The sequence below is a fragment of the Streptopelia decaocto genome (genome assembly GCF_964273445.1).
Source record: "Streptopelia decaocto genome assembly, chromosome: 4".
Taxonomy (NCBI): domain Eukaryota; kingdom Metazoa; phylum Chordata; class Aves; order Columbiformes; family Columbidae; genus Streptopelia; species Streptopelia decaocto.
Genome location: NC_138658.1, coordinates 46,541,396 through 46,561,837, shown reverse-complemented (window position 1 = coordinate 46,561,837; position 20,442 = coordinate 46,541,396). Strand labels below are relative to the sequence as shown.

Below are 20,442 nucleotides of genomic sequence, written 5' to 3'. Positions count from 1 at the left end.
CTTTAAAAAAAAAATTACTGCAAGGCTTCCATTTCTGAAAATAATTGACAATGTAACATTGTAAAATTACGTGTCAGTTAAACCCACACAGCTGATTTTGTGGCTTGTAAAATCCTGAAAGGGAAATATTTGCCTCCTAAGAATTAGTCTACCTCATCAGATTAGGAGTCTGCTTTTCATCTCCATTGTTGTACCAAGCCTCTGAAGGAAAGAATCAGAGTGGGGGATATAGTGTTCTCTCCCTTTTTACATCCTTCTGGCTATAGGCAGTTGGTAGTTTTGAGGTTTTGTTTGCTTTTTCATGGTTTTTTTTTTTTTTTTTTTGGTGGCTGGGTGCTTGACAGCTTAATGCCATTGCTAGACTAAGGGTTTATCTGATAAAAGAAAGGAGGAAGTTACTAAAGCAGTCAAATAAATAAATATTAAACTAGAACTCTGAAATTCTGTGGCATGTAAATTGGGTGTGGGTTGCTGATAATACAGGACCACCATTACGTTATAACCTTCAATTCAAAAGCATTCTTTTAATTCAGTTTTATATATTCCCAACTTTTCAGAAGTTATCTTTGGGGCACAGACTTGTTTTTGATATTTGCTTATCTGCTTAAAGAGTGTCAGCGGAGTTGTTTTCTCAAGAGTTCAGTCATGAAAGGGAGGAAGTTGTCGTTGATTTGTGCACTGTAGACATGTGGATTATCTTTTGTTTCTTGGGAACTGGTACTGAGCTCACCCTCCCCCCAGTCTTGTTCATTTCTCTTTGGAAATGGGCTACAGTTGTGTGTGCATTCATAGGGAATGACATTTTTGCACTGAGTAAGTTCACATTCAGTGTGTGTTACTGTTCCCCATTAGAGTTGCCATTAGGCTTGATTAGAGGGTAGATGGGATGGCAGTTCTTATTACACTTATTTTTTTGTATTTAAAATAAATTAATTTGTATATATATAAGCATTGCTTTCTACAGTTTACAAAACTTCTCTTTAAGGTTCCTTGTTCTTCCTGCCTCTTCTTTTGTCCTTAACTGGATAGATTATAGGAAGGAAAGTGGAACTAGTTGATGAAAGTCTAGATTTTAATGTAAGAAGAGAAGTGGGGAAGTTGGTAGATAGAGAAGTTTTAGAAAGCTACCACAGGAGCAGAAGAAGCAAGTGCCATAGAAAGGTGTTTGCTCATTTTCAGTAACTGCTTTTCTCTTATTTGTTCTGCAGCAGTAGACCTGTGATGAAATCTGCTTTCTCTTATTTTCTCAAATATACAAAACTGCATCTTGATGAGGAGTGGGTAGAAAATAGAATTACTTGTGATAACTTAGAACATTTTTTAAATTCTTTGTTTTGTTTCACCTTTCCACTTATGTCACTCTTTAATAAGTTTCTTACTGCTGCTTGTGTTGGCTGACTTAAAGGTATGTGGTACGTGCCAGAACTGTAGGGCAGGAAATGTAAATATTCAGATTTGACACAGGGCAAAAGAAATATTTTAAAATTTGAAAACAGTGAAACTTCATTGTTTGGGTAACAAAGTCTTGATCTATGGGGAAAATGTATAATATTTGTGCTTGATTTTTTCTTATAAAGCATTGGTTCATATTTGGGGAAAGAGTTATTTGGATCTCTCCACTGCTAGTTCCATATCTTAGTACTGTTTGAACTTTCAGGGAGGGGAAAAAAGCCTTCTTTTTAATATATTCCTTTCAAAGCTTTTTGAAGGACAACTCCTCAAGACTGTGTTTGCAGCTATAAAGATTACAATTTATTCCAAGATGAAAGCTTGGTGTCATGTTAATTTATTATTTTAAGGAAGTAATATTACATACACTGTTCTCAGTTTGGCTGTACTAAGTAATAACAACTTTGTTTCTAACAAGCAAAATGTTTTCATCAACCTTAGGCTTGATGGTTTTAACTTTGCTTTGAAGTTTTTAGCAAAACACAGAATAGAGTTACAAAGTCCTTTTATGGTTCTTCACAGAGGAGCTGTAAGTTGATTTACTAGTATTTCTGCAATGCAAGTAATCTTTCAAGAGTAAAGTTGGTGGGAAGGACATGACATTAAAAATAATTGCTGTATTTTAAGAGGTGCAGTATATTGGTGTTTTTGTTAAACCAGACATTTTCATCAAATAGCCTGTATTTCATTGCTGTGGAAAGTACTTATATTTTTTCCTTCTTCTTCTGTATGCCCAGTTGTAACAGAGACTACAGGTAGTGTTTCAGGAGTAAGCCTTACATCAGAACTGAATGAAGAATTGAATGACTTAATTCAGCGCTTTCATAACCAACTTCATGATTCTCAGGTCAGTCCATGGGTTGCGCTCTAAGTTTTGCCATGGTCTCATATCATTCTTCTGAACGCTGCAGTTAGATATTTGTCTTGCTTATTTGTGTGCATATGCTAGTAGAGTAATTAGGGTTCCCTCAAACTTGAAAGCTCAGCATCTTTTTGTTCTTAATAGTTATTAGCTGGCCGATCTTTCTGTCTCTCAGTTTTCCTTGCAAATCTAGAGAAGTAGTTTCTATATTGCAGAATAATTATGAATTAACTCAACATATTAACTGGGATATCATGAGAAGTCTTTTCAGTATCAGTTTCCCTTTATAATGTTCTTTGCTCTGGCATTGAGCCTAGCAAGGCTGTAAGGGGGTTTTTGTTTCTTAAAATTTATTTGGGTTTTTAAATAGTGCTCTAAATAAAATGAAATTACTCTTTTTAGACGCAGTCTGTACCAGACAATAGAAGGCAAGCAGAAAGTCTTTCACTTACTAGAGAGGTTTCACAAAGCAGAAACTCTTCAATGTCTGAACGCCTGTCAGATGAGAAGGCGCAGCTTTTTAACAAGATGCGAATGTTGCAGGGTAAAAAGCAAAAAATGGACAAACTGTTAGGAGAACTTCATACACTTCGTGACCAACATCTAAATAACTCCTCCTGTAAGTAAATGTAGTGTCTTTTCAAGAATACCGCTTTTTTAATGGGTATATTTGTTACATGGTCTTTTAGCTTGCAACTGGTTAGTAAAATGAGAGTGATAAAGCTGTGCTGGGGCAATATTATGTAAATGGTTTTTAATGCTATATAAATTTCTGTCTTGATGGGAGAGCTCTAGGAGTAATGATAAGTGGTTTTTGCTAGTAGCACTTTAGTTTATAACATCAAAGTTGACTAATGTGAGGATGTGATGACATGATTTTTTTTTTTTTCAAGGCTTGTCTGTGACACAGCTGACCTGTGGATCATAACATATGAACTTGAACTTTCTGTATTTATATCACTGTACATCTGTGTTTATGTGCTTGGCACTTCAGATATTAGTTGCTCTAAGGTGTTATGGGGTTTGCTTGTCTGCTACCAAAAAACTTTCTCATGCACTAGTCTCAGGGACTTCAATTATAGACTGTACCAGAGGAACTCAACTGTCTGAATGGAATAGAGTTTTGACCTGTTTTTTTAGATGGCTTTTTCTTCTTGAAGTCTTGATATGGGCCTACTTGATGCTCTCATTTTCTAATTCTAGAAATACATTTGTACATGTGAAGTTTGTCCTATAGCTAGAAACTTCTGAGAGGTGATCACAGTGTATTCTGGGTACCATTAAGAAATGAGGCACTGGAAGCATGCTCCTGGAAAAGGGCAGACTGATTTAATAGTTACGTTACCATACCCCATCTTTCTACTTGTACTTCATATAATATGAACTTATTTGGATATGATTTCATGTAGCTGGAAAAAAGAAAACATCAGTTTTCAAATTTATGTTCTACAGCATGTAGACAAAAGAGCTGAGCAGAGGAAAAAAAATTGTAGTATTTTTATTGTATTGAAATGTTTGGTTTTTTTTTTTTTTTTTAAAGCAATTCAGCCATAAACCCTTAGAAAGAACTCTTTGGGCAGACCCACAGCATGAAAGTTTCCTCTTCTGAAGTTTGATAAAGCTAAAAGGAACTGACTGAAGTCTTGTTTACAAAAGCTACTTACTACTTTCTGCTTACTGGCATTGCATGCCATGAAACTTAAGACAAAAGCATTTGTTCTTGTAATAAAATAAATTATTAACTGCTGTTTCATATGTTGGCAATATTTCCGGTAGTTATATTTTAACATAATGCACTAAAGCAGATTCCTTTTTGCAAGTTGTTCTGATGAGCTGTATTTCTTTTATGTAGTTTTTCCTTCAGGTTCTCCTCAAAGAAGTGTTGATCAAAGAAGTACAACTTCAGCTGCTTCTGGTCCTGTAGGCATAGTAACTGTTGTCAATGGCGAATCAAATAGCCTGGCAGCTGCTCCCTATCCTCCTGATTCCCTGGTTTCTCAGAATGAGAGTGAAGAAGATGACAATCTAAATCCAACAGAAAAGCTTCAGTAAAAGTTCTTGATTTTTTTTGTTTGTTTGTTTTGGTTTTTATTTTGCATACTATGCTTTAGTGATTTTGAGTGTTACTTTTTTAATAAGTTCTGTGTTAAGAAACCATTTCGTATTTTAATCTACTTAATTTAGTATTATAGACCATTTGGTAAATGGCCCGGGACACTTAAATAAGTTCAGAGCTTCAAGGAGAAGGCTCTTATAACTAAGAAAATGGCAGGAGACTTCTAAGAACTATAAATATAAATATGGTTTTCGACTCTACTTAGATTTGATTAATATGGCAAAACACAATTATTTTTTTTTTTCTCCTCAGGAAACTAAATGAAGTTCGTAAGAGGCTGAATGAGTTACGTGAGTTAGTTCACTACTATGAGCAAACATCTGATATGATGACAGATGCTGTGAATGAAAACACTAAGGAAGAGGAAGAAACTGAAGAATCAGAAAGTGATTCTGAACGTGAGGATCCACAGCCTGTTACAAATATTAGGTTGTCATATTTTTTTTGTCATCCTAAATTTCTGTAGCTAAGTTGTTACAGGTTTCCTGAAGCAATACATTATTTTAGTCAACCAGAAGAAACTTAATTCTGTGCTGACATTAGCTTTCCAAAATTTTTAACTTGAAGTAGCTTTCTTTTAGAAATTATATAATAATCTTGTCTTTGGTAACTTAGTTATATAGCAAATGTAGATTAGATTGGACATTTATAAAATCACTATAAGAGACTTCTAAATCTGTAATTCTTTTGGGTTTAAGCAGTGAATTATGTATATGGAATTCCACTAGAAGCGTAACAGGCCTAGACTAGATAATTGGAATAAAACCAAACTTCAGTTTAGAGAGGCATTTAGAGCTATAGTCCAGTTGGGCAACTGTGTGCATCAAGGATCTTCTCTGTGCAGAAGGCAGTACTAATTTAGGTATGAATCATACAAATCTTTTATAAGATAGACATATACTTTGAAAATCTCTTGTATTGTTGTAGATATAGCAGATGATGATCTGTAGCTGCTTCTGATTGCCTAAAAAAATTTTAAAATATCTGTTGGAGAGATGGATATTGAGAGATTCCAGATGTCTGGACTGATTTGATATGGGGTTGATTTTTTTGTTTGTTTTTTAAAAGGATCAGAACAAATTCCCATAAAAGCCAGTTAATAAAATGGCTGAAGTAAAATTCCATCAATATCAGTTCTTAAAAAGTTAACATGAGTAATGCATTTTGCCCTAGAAATCCTCAAGGAATCAGTAGTTGGAGTGACATAAATAGCAACTCAAATGTACAGTGTGGAACTAATAACAGAGATGGAAGACATCTTAATACAGACTGTGAAATAAATAACAGATCTGCTGCTAACATAAGGACTCTAAAAATGTCGTCACCTTTAGGTATGTTCTGAAATCTTCTAATTATTTTAAGTCTTGGTGCAAATAATTCTGATAGCTATAGAGAATTTGGGAGAACCTTGTTTGATGAGCAAAATGTTCAAAAGCCTAATAATTAAGCTGATCTTTTTCTAATGTCCAGTAATTACAATGGACTTCAGAAATTCAGTAATGTGTCACTGGTGCTATTTTGTTTCCTCCTCTCCCTGCCTCAAGACTGTCATAATAGGGAGGATGACAAAGATATTGGCCTACCCCAATGTGAAGATGAAGAAGTGGAAGAAGATAGAGTTAGTGAAGATTCTGCATCTAGTCACAGAAGCAGCCTGGGTGATACTGCTGGAGATGCTGAGTTTGAGCAGAAGATCAATAGGCTTATAGCTGCAAAACAGAAACTTAGACAATTACAAAACCTTGCTGCTATGGTGCAGGTATTTTATGAATATTAATTTGTGCAACAAAAATGTATCGTATCTTATTTCATGTAATGTATATCTTTTAATAGAGAAAATCACTCTCCTTAGTGTAATATTCAAAGTACTCATTTTTATGCTGGGAAAAAGAGATACGGTTTGGGTTTTTTGAAGGCAAGAGTGATACTTCCTGGAGTTCAAATCTGGAATTTTACTGGGGTATACTAACCTAACAGAAGAATGGCCTTAATACCTTAGCACTTGGTTACAAAATACAAACCAAGAAGTATTAATATTTTTTTAATGATACTGATCTACATTTTTAAGCTTATAATGAATATTCATCAGGTTTAGTATTTGAATCGTAGGTTTTGCAGCATTGTTCAATTTAAAATCTTCGGATGTTGCAATATGTTTGAGTTGGGGTGTTTTGGGTTGAGTTGGGTGGGGGTGTATTTGGAATTTTTTTTTTTTTTTTTTTTTTTTTTTTTTTTAGAATCTCGAGGGCCAGCTATGAATTGACACTGTTTTTAAATTTAGAATATCTTATGCACTGTCTAGTGTAATATCCGCATACTGAATACACATAGGTGTATCAGAAATGTAAAGGCTTTATGTGAGAACTCTAAAACCAGTCTCAATAAGAAAGTGTTTTCCATAAGTATAAACACACTGCTGTTATTTCAGAATTATACTGCTATCAAAACTTCTCAGTATCTGGGTCAGGCTTGTTTTTATCGTCACTATAGAGATCTTAACTGCACAGTAGTATAAATCAGAATTAGAGATAATACAGCAGCTTCCTTAATAAATAACCTAATTAATGGCATATCTTCAATCTTTCCTTCATGTTCACAAGGCTGCTTATCTGTATGTACTGAGTAATGGTACTGTAGGTTGGCATAACTGTATCATACTTGGTCACTGATGATAATCTCTCCTGTTCAGCAGGTTCTGTATTAAGAATGATCATGTTGGAAAACACAAGAAGCAGTGGCTACAGCTTTAATATTTCCAATTTAGGTTGAGAACTGAAAGTAGAAAAAGAAAACAAGTAAAGTGGAATAGAGAACCATGTAGAAGACTGTTTCTAAAATATTTTAGATTTATCTTTCAAGAGTAATTATGGTTTTATTTTAAGCTGTTAATAGTAACATTTAACTTCTTGAACTGCTGGAGAGGGTCCAGCGTATGGCAACGAAGATGATTAAGGGAGTGGAGCACCTCCCTTATGAAGAAAGGCTGAGGGAGCTGGGTCTCTTTAGTCTGGAGAAGAGGAGACTGAGGGGTGACCTTATTAATGTTTATAAATATATAAAGGGTGAGTGCCATGGGGATGGAGCCAGGCTCTTCTCGGTGGCAAACAATGATAGGACAAGGGGTAATGGGATCAAGCTGGAACACAAGAGGTTCCACTTAAATTTGAGAAGAAACTTCTTCTCCGTAAGGGTGACAGAGCACTGGAACAGGCTGCCCAGGGAGGTTGTGGAGTCTCCTTCTCTGGAGACATTCAAAACCCGCCTGGACATGTTCCTGTGTGACCTCACCTAGGCGTTCCTGCTCCGGCAGGGGGATTGGACTAGATGATCTTTTGAGGTCCCTTCCAATCCCAAACATACCGTGATACTGTGATACAGTATTTAAGCACCCTTGTTCACCTCCATTTTCTCTTTTCACCTCCCCCTTTGTTTCTTGACATGTCTGTGTGTTTCCATCCACTCAGTTGTAGGCATAAAATACATCTCAAGTGGTTCATGCTTCCAGAGGCAAATTGTCTTGCATTTGTAGTGGAAATTTCAGTAGCGTGAGCTTTAACTTTAAGATAATTTAACTTAGAATTTAAAGTCATGATACCATGAAGATGATGACTTCTCAGTTTATGTGATCTGAACTAAAGGTAGAGCTATTCAGACTGTTTAGTTTTGAAGAATGGGTTTAGATGAACTAAACTTGTTACGTTTTGTGTATCAACTTGGAAATAGCCTAACTGCCTTCCTGGCAACCTTTTAGGATGATGATCCAGAACCTCAGACAACAATTGCAAATGCATCTAATATTGGTGACTTGTTTTTGGGTGAGATGGAAGAGACAAAGCAGCAACCAAACAATGTCCGAGCTAGTACCAACAAGTTACAAAAAGATGTAGAACTGAATGAAAAAGCAAGGTATGCCTTTGTCAAAAGATAATACAATCATTCTTTAGGCAGCTTCTTGCCAAATAATATGGGAATAATTTTATCTACACAGAGAGAAGTTTTATGAAGCTAAACTCCAGCAGCAGCAACAGGAGCTTAAGCAGTTACAAGAAGAAAGAAGAAAACTGATTGAAATTCAAGAAAAAATTCAGGTGTTACAGAAAGCTTGTCCTGACCTTCAAGTAGGTGGAATGTATTTCTTTGCTTTCTTAAGCTGTTGAGCAACAAAACATAAAATATATTTCACACCATTTTTTCACTATAAAAACTGGAAAAAACTTTAAATTGGCAGTACTTGTATCCTGTAAGCAACTGGACTTCTAAGCCTATAGAAGAGCTTTGGTTATCCCGTTACACTGTAGGTTCTTGTTGGGCGATTGCTGTGTTCAGCTCTAATTTCGCTGTAGTATGTCCTCAAAAGCCTTGATTTAAAATCTTGAAAGACACAGAACCTTCTTTCTTACTTACAGCTTGACATTTGCCTGTCTGTACCTGCCAGTCACTGCATCCTCACTCCTTAGTAGCCATTTGCATGGTCTGGTATTTTGAAACAACATTGTGTCTTGTAAGCATGATCAACACTTTGTTGTAGTCGAACTTAACTGCACTGTACTGTATTGTTTCTCATACACTTTGAAGATCAACTTTTTTCCTATGAAATAAGCAGTAAATTATCAATACTGTGTGCATCTACAGCATTATGTAAGGTTATACTACATAAAAATAAAGTTTGTAGATTCCTGGCTAAGTTCTTAAATAAGTATTTAGCCTTAATTTGAAAATCTCTTTTCGGTGAACACTAATTCTCCTATCTCATAAGGACTGAACTGTGTTGGGTTTTAACAGCAGGTAAGTTTTAGACAGCTACTGTACTCTATTTTGCCATTTTGCTTTTTTTTTTCAGTTGTCAGCTGGCTTGGGTGACTGCACGGCAAATAGACAGACTTCACCAGCAACATCAACTCCGGCCATGAATGAGTATAACACAGTTGGCAAGCCTTCACTTGAATTTGATGAATCTGTACCAGTAGGCAATGAGGTATTTCATACTTGATATTCTGTGACTTAAAAAAGGTTTAAAAAGTCAAAAGGTCTCAGTAACTTGCACACATTTTTAAGTATTTGTCATGGGGAGTGGAGAAGTAACCACTCTAACAAAGTATGTATAACTTCTTCATTTAATTTTTGGAAAGAAAGAAATATTGATCTGAACTGGCAAAAGATCTTTACTCAAATATAGCAGTTGTTGCCAAATATTAATGTGGAAGTTGAATTAATTTTGAGTTTGTGCTGTCAACATTTGATAGTGTATACCACAGGCAGGTCATCTATGAAGAAAATGATGACAGTATTTGAAACCTAGTTTGTCTTCTATGCAGCTTTCTTCCTCTTTTCCCCTGAAGTTCATATCTTAAATAATGGTCTGGGTATTACTTAGTCTTTCTGAAGATTATGATCACATTTGTAGGTGTAGAGGGTTATGGGATGCATACTGCTGGCTAGACTTGACATCTGAAACAAATATCTGAAAAATAGCTTTTTTAATAGAATCATCACAGAATGTTAGGGATTGGAAGGGACCTCAAAAGATCATCTAGTCCAATCCCCCTGCCAGAGCAGGAACACCTAGATGAGGCTACACAGGAATGTGTCCAGGCAGGTTTTGAATGTCTCCAGAGTAGGAGACTCCACAACCCCCCTGGGCAGCCTGTTCCAGTGTTCTGTCACCCTCACTGAGAAGAAGTTTCTTCTCAAATTTAAGTGGAACATCTGGTGTTCCAGTTTAAACCCATTACCCCTCGTCCTACTGTTGGTTGTCACCGAGAAGAGCCTGGCTCCATCCTTGTGACGCTCACCCTTTATGTATTTGTAAACATTAATGAGGTCACCCCTCAGTCTCCTCCAAACTAAAGAGACCCAGCTCCCTCAGCCTTTCTTCATAAGGGAGGTGCTCTACTCCCTTCATCATCTTTGTCACTCTGCGCTGGACTCTCTCCAGCAGTTCCCTGTCCTTCTTGGACTGAGGGGCCAGAACTGGACACAATATTCCAGGTGCGGTCTCACCAGGGCAGAGTAGAGGGGAAGGAGAACCTCTCTCGACCTACTAACCACCCACCTTCTAATACACCTCAGGATTCCATTGGCCTTCCTGGCCACAAGGGCACAGTGCTGGCTCATGGTCATCCTGTTGCCCACCAGGATCCCCAGGTCCCTTTCCCCTACACTGCTCTCCAACAGGTCATTCCCCAACTTATACTGGAAGCTGGGGTTGTTCCTGCCCAGATGAGACTCTACACTTTCCCTTGTTATATTTCATTAAATTTTTCCCTGCCTAACTCTCCAGCCTGTCCAGGTCTTGCTGGATGGCAGCACAGCCTTCTGGCGTGTCAGCCACCCCTCCCAGCTTGGTGTCATCAGTAAACTTGCTGATAGTACACTCTATTCCCTCATCCAAGTCATTGATGAATATATTGAATAATACTGGTGCCAGTACTGACCCTTGAGGCACTCCACTAGATACAAGCCTCCAACTAGACTCTACCTCATTGACCACGACTCTCTGGCTTCTTCCCTTCAGCCAGTTCGCAGTCCATCTCACTACCTGATCATCCAGACCACACTCTCTCAGTTTAGCTGTAAGGATGCTATGGGAGACTGTGTCAAATGCCTTACTGAAGTCAAGATAGACCACATCCATCACCCAGCCGTCATCTGTCCACCTTGTTATGTCCTCATGAAAGTCGATGAGGTTGGTCAAGCACGACTTCCCCTTGGTGAAGCCATGTTGACTGCCCCTAATGACCTTCTTATCCTTGATATGCCTTGAGATGGCACCAAGGATAAGTTGTTCCATCACTTCCCCAGGGATGGAGGTAAGGCTGACTGGTCTGTAGTTACCCAGGTCCTTCTTCCTGCCCTTAATAGACTTTCTTTGTGAGTTGCATCAGCATTCTTGTAAACTTTTTTTTAACAGTTCAGGTGATGCTGCTTGGACAATGCCTGTATTACTGTCATTAAAAGCCAAATTTTTGTTTTCCAAGAAGAGAATATCAGAACTTTGGCATCTTCCAAATAAGCATTGTAGGACAACCTGTCTCTTTTCACTGAATAAAAGGTCTGAATTCTTCCTGCTAAAAAGAAGCTCTCTCTAAAATGAATCTGCTGATGCAATTGCTAACACACTACAAACAGTTTGTGTTATTAATTATCAAACTTTGTATAGACTTTAGCTGGAAAACTTCTTGGCTCCAAGCACCACCAGCTAGTTCAGTTGCTTTCAGACTTTAGTCCATTGTCACTTGCCTTTCTCTCTTAAGTCTGTGTTTTCCAGTCTGGTTCACTTACACAGTTGGTTTATTGTGTTATGCTGTTTACGTGTTTGTAAAAGTACCTTGCCGTTTATGCTTTCAGTGTATCTAATTTAAAGTGAAGGCCTCTTTCTTACCTGTATCTTTACCCGTTATGTGTTCTTCTTTGCAAATCATAGCTTCCTTAGGTCTTGTTCAAACATACACGGCAACTTGAATTTCCGCAGGTTGCAGAAAACCTTTTTGTTGCATTGTCTACTTTATCAAAGAAGTACTCTGCACAATTTTCAGATGTCTCCAGATGGTAGTATTCTGCCATGCTACTTAGAGAGCTAACTAATAATGCATAAATTATATGATGAAAACAGTGTTCAGTGAAACGTGCTGCTTTTCTTGAAAAATCCTGTCTTATAATGTTTCATTACCTTCTTAGATTTTGTGGTATTTGAGATAAATAATAAATACTGGATGTATTTTGCAGCTTTCTCTGGTGTGGCCTCAGTTACAGTATAATACCAATGCCTAAGCAAAAAGGTATAAGCGCAGTGTCAAATACAGGAATTCTAACTTGCTTTAGTTTAGGTTGTATTTATTTTGTTTCTATTCTGATGGTTTCCGTTTTACTGCAGTTATGGTCTGAGATGAGAAGACATGAGATTTTAAGAGAAGAATTGCGACAAAGAAGAAAGCAACTGGAAGCTCTAATGGCTGAGCATCAGAGGAGGAAAGAGCTCGCAGAAACAATATCTACTGTTGCTGCATCTGTTAAAAGTGAAGGATCAGAAGCTCAGCGTACTCCACAGCAGAGTAGGACTGAAAAGTAAGAACATGAGTCAGTGTTATTTGGTGCTTCTGTTAAGCGAGATGTCAGCCTTGGGGCAGTTTCTTGTTTTCATCTACCACTGAACATGATGATATGACAGAGCAATAAATTAATTTCTTCACTATGTAAAGTGACTGTTAGTTGGTAACTTGCCAGTTTCATGGGTCTTCCCAAGTGTATTTAGTCTCCCCTGCTCCATAAATGGTGAAAAATCACCTGAGGAGAATGTATGGAAAATGCCAAATGATTGGAGTAATTTTTCTTAATCTCTACACCATTTGTAACAATAGTAAAGTGATAGTTTTCCAAAACAGTAAATAGTTTTATTTAACTGTCCCAGTATCAGAGGAATACTAGTTTCATTTTATGTTGGTGAGGTAATGTTTAAATTACTTTCGGTGCAACTTGATTAATTGAAGATAGACAGTCTTGTAGTTGTCAACACATTGTTCTAATAATTTGTCATAAACCAAAAAAAACCCAGTACTCCTCCCTTCCCAAACATCCCTCTCTTTTTTTCTATTTTTTATTTATTCCCCACCCCCCACCCCCCCCCCCAAAAAAAAAAAATGTTCAGTAGGACAATGGCTACCTGGGGAGGTTCTACGCAGTGTGCACTAGATGAAGAGGATGGAGATGAAGATGGTTATCTCTCTGATGGAGCTGGTCAGGCAGAAGATGATGATGATGATGCGTCAAGTGCGAATGACAGCTTCTCTGTTTATCCCAATAACAACGTACCAGAAAATGCATATTTTGTTAAAGAAAACAAGGATAGGTTAGTGGCATTACTTGTTGATCTGATGCTTGTGAGAGTATGTTTGGAAGGGGTGGGAGAAGCATTGCATTAATTACAAGGCATCCTTTTACAGCAAAGTGCAAAGTCCTGCTTGCTACGGAGCTCTGTGTGATGGCACTTTCTTGTCTGAGTCTCTGTAGCTGCAATGTGTATAGCTAATTTGATTATTTATTCCATTTACCTTCGTATTAAATGTCTGCTGTTGAGCTCTGCAGTTGTGTTACAGTAGTTCCTTGTGTTACATGTTGTTTAAATCAACTTAAGATAACCTATATGAAATTTTTGCTGTGTTATTCATTAGTCTCTTCAAAAAAAGTAATTCAGAGAATTAAACTAACTTTTTTGCTTTCAAATTGTTGGCTTTTTCAGCTTCGAAAACTATTTCTTATTAGATTTATTTTTAATTAACATGAATATTTTAAACTCTTGCTTGCCTGACTGATTTCCTTAGTAAACTTTGTGTGACTAGGTGAAAATTCCATGTTAAAAGTAATGTATATCTCTTCAATTGGTTTCCTCTGTTTTTGATACCAAAATAATTTTAGTAGATAGCAACCTTCTAGTCAGTAGCTGAGCCTCTTAATTCTTAATGTAGTATGTTGGTGGCTTCTATTTTCATCTGAGTACATATTATATATTGGTAATGGATGATACTGAAAACAAGATCCAGAAACATCCTTAGCATTTATTTTTTGACAGTGGTTGTCAGTTGAATGATTGTTGTCTCATGTTTGGTTAGGCTAATGTTGGATTGACAAAATCACATGGGTCATCAGTTGGCATGCTGAAATGGCCTGTTCCAAGTGAGTTGTTGACATACAACTGAAAGATAATTTGGATAATGGAAGTACCATAAGAAGTGGTTTGAAATGTCAGCTTTTGTTATCATTCTTTTTCCCCCCCAACCCAGGTGGAAAAATTACCGTCCTCTTTCAGCAGATGGAAATTATCGTCCATTGTCTAAGGCCAGACAACAGCAAAACATAAGTATGCGACGTCAGGAAAACCTTCGGTGGATGTCTGAACTTTCATATGTGGAAGAAAAGGAACGATGGCAAGAGCAGATCAATCAGTTGAAGAAACAGCATGAATTTAGTGTCAGCATTTGTCAAACTTTAATGCAGGATCAGCAGGTAAATATGAAGAGCAGTTATTTTGCTGTTCTTACTTTGTCTTTTTGGTTTTGATTTTGTTTGTTTGTTTATTTTTTCCTCTAAATGTTTCCAGCAATAAGTTCTATTGGTCACTGTCATGTATTTTCTTTCCACAGACCCTCTCTTGTCTTCTACAGACTTTGCTTACAGGCCCTTACAGTATGATGCCCAATAATGTTGCATCTTCACAAGTACATCTTATTATGCATCAGCTAAACCAGTGTTACACTCAACTGACATGGCAGCAGAATAACGTCCAGAGGTTTGTTGCCTGTACTAGTGTTCGACTGTGGATTTTGAAATGCTTCAGTAACAAGAGAACATGGTTATGTGAATAAAAGATTACGGATAATGGTTAAATATGAGACTATTGAACTTCTTAGTTGATTACAAGTTTTTGAAATTGTATGCAGCATTTTTGGTTGTTCTTTTTTTACCACTGCTTTAATGCATTTGAGATGCTTCTTTTTGAGTAATTTTTCATAAAGAGAACTGAAAGTTGGCATCTCTTCCAAAAATCTGTTGCAATACCTTTATTTGGCTTTTTTGGTTTAGACTTACCTTCCTTGAATATGCTTGTATGTCTGTAGTCTTCGCTACCTGGCAAGGTTCTGGATTCTAATGGTTATGGAAAGATGGTGGAAAAGCTTTTTGTACTTTCTTAGTGTTGTCAGTCAGAATTTATGCTTACTTTTGCTCCGTTTGTATGTATTACTTTTGCCTTCTGAAGAATGATCTTTTTTGAAAAAAAAAAAAAAAGTAATAGTAATTTTAATTTACTACATGAAAGTTCAAACTCTTCATCTCTCTTTTCTATTCGATAAGCGGTATGTAGTCACTGGCCTTGTAAAATTTTAAGGTATGCCACTTCTGTAAATATTTTGTATCTTTGGTATTTTCTATTCAGGTTTCATTTTCAGCCTGCTTATTTTTTTGGTATCTAGTCAATGTTTTGTAATTCTTGCAAGAATTTTTGACTTCTGTAAATATAACCCCTAGTACAGAGTGGTTGATTTTAAAACTATTTGTCACTCGGGATTAAATACAAGTTGGTTTTGTCTTGAGGGTTTTTTTGTTTTGTTTTGGTTTTTTGTTTTTTACTATCTAAATGGAGCAGTTCTTCGCATACATTACATGGGGCAAGTGAAATAATAGGAATCTCAAATTACTTGAGTACAGATTTACAGCACTGCTTTTTTCCAAGTGCTTGTTTTCCCTTGTTTTCAAGGTTGAAACAAATGTTAAATGATCTTGTGCGTCAGCAAGAAGAACAACGTTATGAAGAGAAGTCATCAAGAAAGGATAGAGGCAGTAGTGGACCCCCACCTCCATCTCCTGTTTTCTGTCCGTTCAGCTTTCCTCCACAACCTTTGAACCTGTTTAATGTACCAGGATTTACTAATTTTTCTTCCTTTGCTCCAGGTAAGTATTACTACAGGTGTGAAAAGTAATATGAACTTTTAAAATTACCATTCCCTCATGTAATTGAAATCTTAATATGAACTCTGATTTTTCCTTTATATTGAAATGGTCTTAAACAGTCCTTGAATGAACATGCTAATGAAAGTGTTAATGTTTATTGACCAACAATAAGCTTTTGCACACTTTCAACAATCATTTAATTATGTTCTAAGTGAACCCTCTAATTTTAAGGTGACACCTGGTAATTATGTCTCTCTTTCTGAGAACTTCCAGGGCTTATTTTTGTTTGAAGTACCTGTGAATGGAGTGTGTTACTAATTTGTCTTCCCATCAGAGATACAGAGTAACTGGGGACTTGTGTACAGTGTTGCTAATCTCATTACCAGATCTACTTTAACTGTTTAATTTGAAATGGAAAAAAAAAATTAGGTATTTTACTGTATCATTAGAAGCTTTTAAAGTTGTCTTAATAATGTATTTCAGCCTTTTCAGAAAACCAAGAAATAGGCAGAAACCAAGATTGTAGCTTTCTGTGTTTTATTTAAGGTTATGTGGAACCTGCACAGAAGAATAGTTACGTTCAGTTTGCCACTACTATAAAGATTCTAATATTAAAATAACTATTTTGAATTTGTGACTTCTTTGGCCCTGTGAATCACAGAATCACAGAATCGACTGGCTTGGAAAAGACCTCAGAGATCATCAAGTCCAACCCTTGGTCCAACTTCAGTCCATTTATTAGATCATGACACTAAGTGCCATGTCCAGTCTCAGTTTAAAAACCTGCAGGGACAGTGAGTCCACCACCTCCCTGGGCAGGCCATTCCAATGCCTGACCACTCTCTCTGTAAAGAATTTCTTTCTAATATCCAGCCTAAATTTCCCCTGGCAGTGTTTAAGCCCATGCCCCCTTGTCCCATTGCTAACTGCCTGGGAGAAGAGACCAATCCCCACCTGGCTATAACTTCCCTTCAGGTAGTACAATAGAGAGTGATAAGGTCACCTCTAAGTCTTCTCTTCTCCAGACTAAACAACCCCAGCGCCCTCAGCCTCTCCCCATAGGTCTTGTGTTCAAGTCCCTTCACCAGTCTTGTTGCTCTTCTCTGGACTCGCTCCAGCACTTCAATATCTTTCCTGAACTGAGGGGCCCAGAACTGAATACAATACTCCAGATGTGGCCTCACCAATGCAGAATACAGGGGAAGGATCACTTCCCTTGTCCTGCTGACCACGCTATTTTTGATATAGGAACGCTATTTTTGATACAGGAATACTTGTACCATTGCAAATTTCTTGTCACTTTGATGGTTGCTGAAGTATTGATAAAGCCTTCATGCAGGCAGAACTCTGTCTTTGGAACTGATGTCATTTTTACCTTCACTTGTAGGACCTCTTTGTTGGGACTTCTTGAATTTCCTTCATCTCTCCACTAATGGGATTGTAGTGGCATGTGTAGTATCCAAAAATGTTTGAAACCTGCATTTAAGATAATTTTTATTATTACAGTGCTTTTAGGATGACAACAGTTTTTGCTTACCTTCCCCACTGTATTTTGGCTTCATAATTTTATGTTGCTACACAATATGTCTCAAATTTGACTTATCACACAGATAATTGAGATAGCATTTTCTGACTTGTTTCCTTTGTAGATATTAACTATAATCCAGTGTTTCCTTCTGGTTTTGGAGATTTTGCACACAATATTTCTCCACACAGCAGTGAGCAGCAGCAGCAACATCCTCTAGATCATAATGCATCTGGGAAAACTGAGTATATGGCGTTCCCCAAACCTTTTGAAAGCAGTTCCTCTAATGGAGCAGAAAAACAAAGGTATTTAATGTGACAGTGCAACTCTCCTTTAATGATTTTTTTCTTCTCCTTGCTCTCCTTTCTGGGGATTGTGGGAATTCCTCATTCTTTTAGGGTATTTATCTCCCAGGTAAATAATAGAATTACAAGATGAGCTTTACTTCTGCAGTTTCCAGTTTAGATATTTTTACTTTTTTTTTTTCTTCACTAAAGTGTTCTGCTTTTCTGTATATTAACTAATGTATCGTTTCAGAAATATGTTAAGGTGAAATACAATGTTGGAGTGGTTTTATGATACATTTTTTTAAATGGAGGAAGATTTCATTTTGATGTTTTTTGAAACTGAGCTGTTTGAACAACTAGAGGTTATAATTTCAGCGAATACTTACTTTTTGCACTACTGTAGATTGTAGTGAATGTTGTTTTAAGAAATGTTTTGCCCTATAGAATTATTTGAGCACAGTAATAGCTGCATAAGTATATTGAGGATGAAATCAGTGATAAATGTGAATTTCTTCAGATGTCTCCTGTTTTACATTTGGAAAAGTTTTGGAAAAGTTCTCACTAGATTTTTTTTTTTTTTTTTCAGTGTTCAGTTGATGACTAAGTAACTCAGGCAGAAAACTTGTATTATGGATGTAGCTATTTGCCTGGCAATGCATACTGTTTCTATTGGAGAGAATAGGTTATGATATATTGTTGTCTGTCTTTCTTCCTGACAGAAGGAGTCACAGACAACCTGAAGAGGAAATGGAAAAAAGATCAGCTTGGCTTAATGATAGCCAGGACGTGAAAAAAGATGATCAGTCTCAGCTGAAAGCAAGTTTTGCTGTTTCAGTACAAAACATTGCTTCCAATCATAAAAATCAGTCTGATATGAGCAGGAGAAGGAAGTTTGATGAAGAGTCTTTGGAGAGTTTTAGTAGCATGCCTGATCCAGTAGACCCCACTACTGTGACAAAGACATTTAAATCTAGAAAAGCATCAGCACAAGCAAGTTTGGCATCAAAAGATAAAACACCTAAATCAAAGAATAAGAGGAAGAGTTCTTCTCAGCTAAAAGGCAGAATTAAAAATATTGGTAGGTTGTAAAGTAATCTTAGATACTGTGGCAAACTCAACTTGGATTGTAATCATTACATTCCAAAGGTTTTACTCTGCATAAATGGTACCTATAATAATGAAAATAAGCTATTGGTATATGAATTTATTTTACATAACTACATAAGGATTTTTATTATTTCAGTAAATAAAAAGCATAACTGATTAGGACATCATGATTTGAATGGATAATGGATGCAGATACACTAAGATTTGGAATAAGTCACCAGAATTATTTTCATTATGTCTTCATGTTCAAACAGGATGACTTACTGAAAGATTTGCTTCAGTAAAATATTGAATGAGAAGGGCAGTACTAGTATGTATAGTTGCAGTCACTGAGGATTCAGTTCTACTGCATGGCTCCAGTGTATAGAGGAAAATTTTGGTCTAGGAAACATCCTTGGTGTTTCGCAACTTAGAGCTTGCTCTTCAACAAATTTTTAGAATTAATAAAACATTTTGTAAGCTTTTTTTTTTTTTTCTTCCTTTTCATTCCCTCCCATAAGATTATGAAAGTGCCAGTGCTTCTAGTGTGTGTGAACCCTGCAAGAGCAATAAAAGCAGACACTCTGAAGAGGTTGGTCATGCAAAGGTGTTCAGCAAAAGGAATCGGGAGCAACTGGAAAAAATCATTAAATACAGTAGATCTACAGAAATGTCTTCAGGTATTCTTCTGTGAATGTCAGAGTAAAGGACCTCCATACCTAGTAGTTAACACATTATTTAAAAGCAGTGTATTATGACAGGATGACAATATAGTATTTTTAGCATGTGGATTTTGCTTTTCAATTTCTAAGGATGCTGTAAATATAAGTGTGTAAAAAGTTGAGTATTGGTTGCTTTTGGGTGTTTTCTGTAGATTAGATACTTGATTGAAGTTATTTAGAAACAGTCCTTTTACTGTAAAACAATCAAAAACCTAACCAACCAATAACCTCACCCATTTGTTGGTGTTTTTATGGAAAGTAACTGCACAATGCTTGAAACTTTGTTTAGTGTTTAAACTACATCCTGTATTGCATACATGTTTTCTTTCTATTGATGCTTAAAGGAGCTCTATCAAATATCATTAAAATTCAGTCTTATAACATCACATAAACCCTTACATTTTTGCCATCTGTACCGCTTTTCTTGCATCTAGATCATAAAAATATTCTCTTCTGTGTCTTTTTAGGTTCTGCCATTACCTTTGTTTCGTTTGAAAGATGCAGATATTTTAATCATTGTAGCACAATGTACAGCTTTGTCAATGTAGCTGTGTCCACACTAAGAGCTGTTTATTGGTATATGTAATAAACTTTTACTGGCAAAGTTCTCACAATAAGCAGCTGTGATGTGGTTTGGATGACTAAGCAATCTTCCTCCTGCTGTTTTGTATAGACCCTGTCTTTATTTCTGGTGCGCATTTTTGTGTTTATCACTGTCTATCCCCACTTTCCTACAGCGCATGCTAGGAGAATTCTGCAGCAGTCTAACAGAAATGCATGCATTGAAGCGCCAGGTAATGCATTCACTGCTTAGCTTCAACAATGTCCTGTTACTTTTTTTTTTTTTCTCTCAGCTTTAGTCCTAAAACTCAGACTGTTTAGCAGATGTTGAAAATTAGTACTATTGCAGCACCTTCTCTATAAACAAGACAGGATAAGTTACTTGTAATTTG

General features: G+C 36.6%; 1 protein-coding gene across 17 annotated transcripts in view; it reads left to right on the top strand.

Annotated features, from left to right (window-relative positions):
- PCM1 (pericentriolar material 1) overlaps positions 1–20,442 on the top strand; it is a 48,158-nt gene that overhangs the window by 10,886 nt on the left and 16,830 nt on the right. For 9 of the 17 annotated variants that reach the window (XM_082050870.1, XM_082050869.1, XM_082050872.1 and 6 more), the window contains 18 exons: positions 2,187–2,296; positions 2,714–2,930; positions 4,164–4,359; positions 4,680–4,856; positions 5,601–5,758; positions 5,972–6,186; positions 8,179–8,333; positions 8,416–8,545; positions 9,268–9,402; positions 12,301–12,491; positions 13,072–13,272; positions 14,204–14,426; positions 14,564–14,709; positions 15,676–15,869; positions 17,519–17,699; positions 18,401–18,759; positions 19,289–19,447; positions 20,227–20,283. In XM_082050870.1, coding sequence (XP_081906996.1) covers positions 2,187–2,296; positions 2,714–2,930; positions 4,164–4,359; positions 4,680–4,856; positions 5,601–5,758; positions 5,972–6,186; positions 8,179–8,333; positions 8,416–8,545; positions 9,268–9,402; positions 12,301–12,491; positions 13,072–13,272; positions 14,204–14,426; positions 14,564–14,709; positions 15,676–15,869; positions 17,519–17,699; positions 18,401–18,759; positions 19,289–19,447; positions 20,227–20,283 — 3,204 coding nt within the window. The remainder of the gene's footprint in view (positions 1–2,186; positions 2,297–2,713; positions 2,931–4,163; positions 4,360–4,679; positions 4,857–5,600; positions 5,759–5,971; positions 6,187–8,178; positions 8,334–8,415; positions 8,546–9,267; positions 9,403–12,300; positions 12,492–13,071; positions 13,273–14,203; positions 14,427–14,563; positions 14,710–15,675; positions 15,870–17,518; positions 17,700–18,400; positions 18,760–19,288; positions 19,448–20,226; positions 20,284–20,442) is intronic. The other 8 variants (XM_082050866.1, XM_082050876.1, XM_082050873.1 and 5 more) reach the window with 4 other exon arrangements.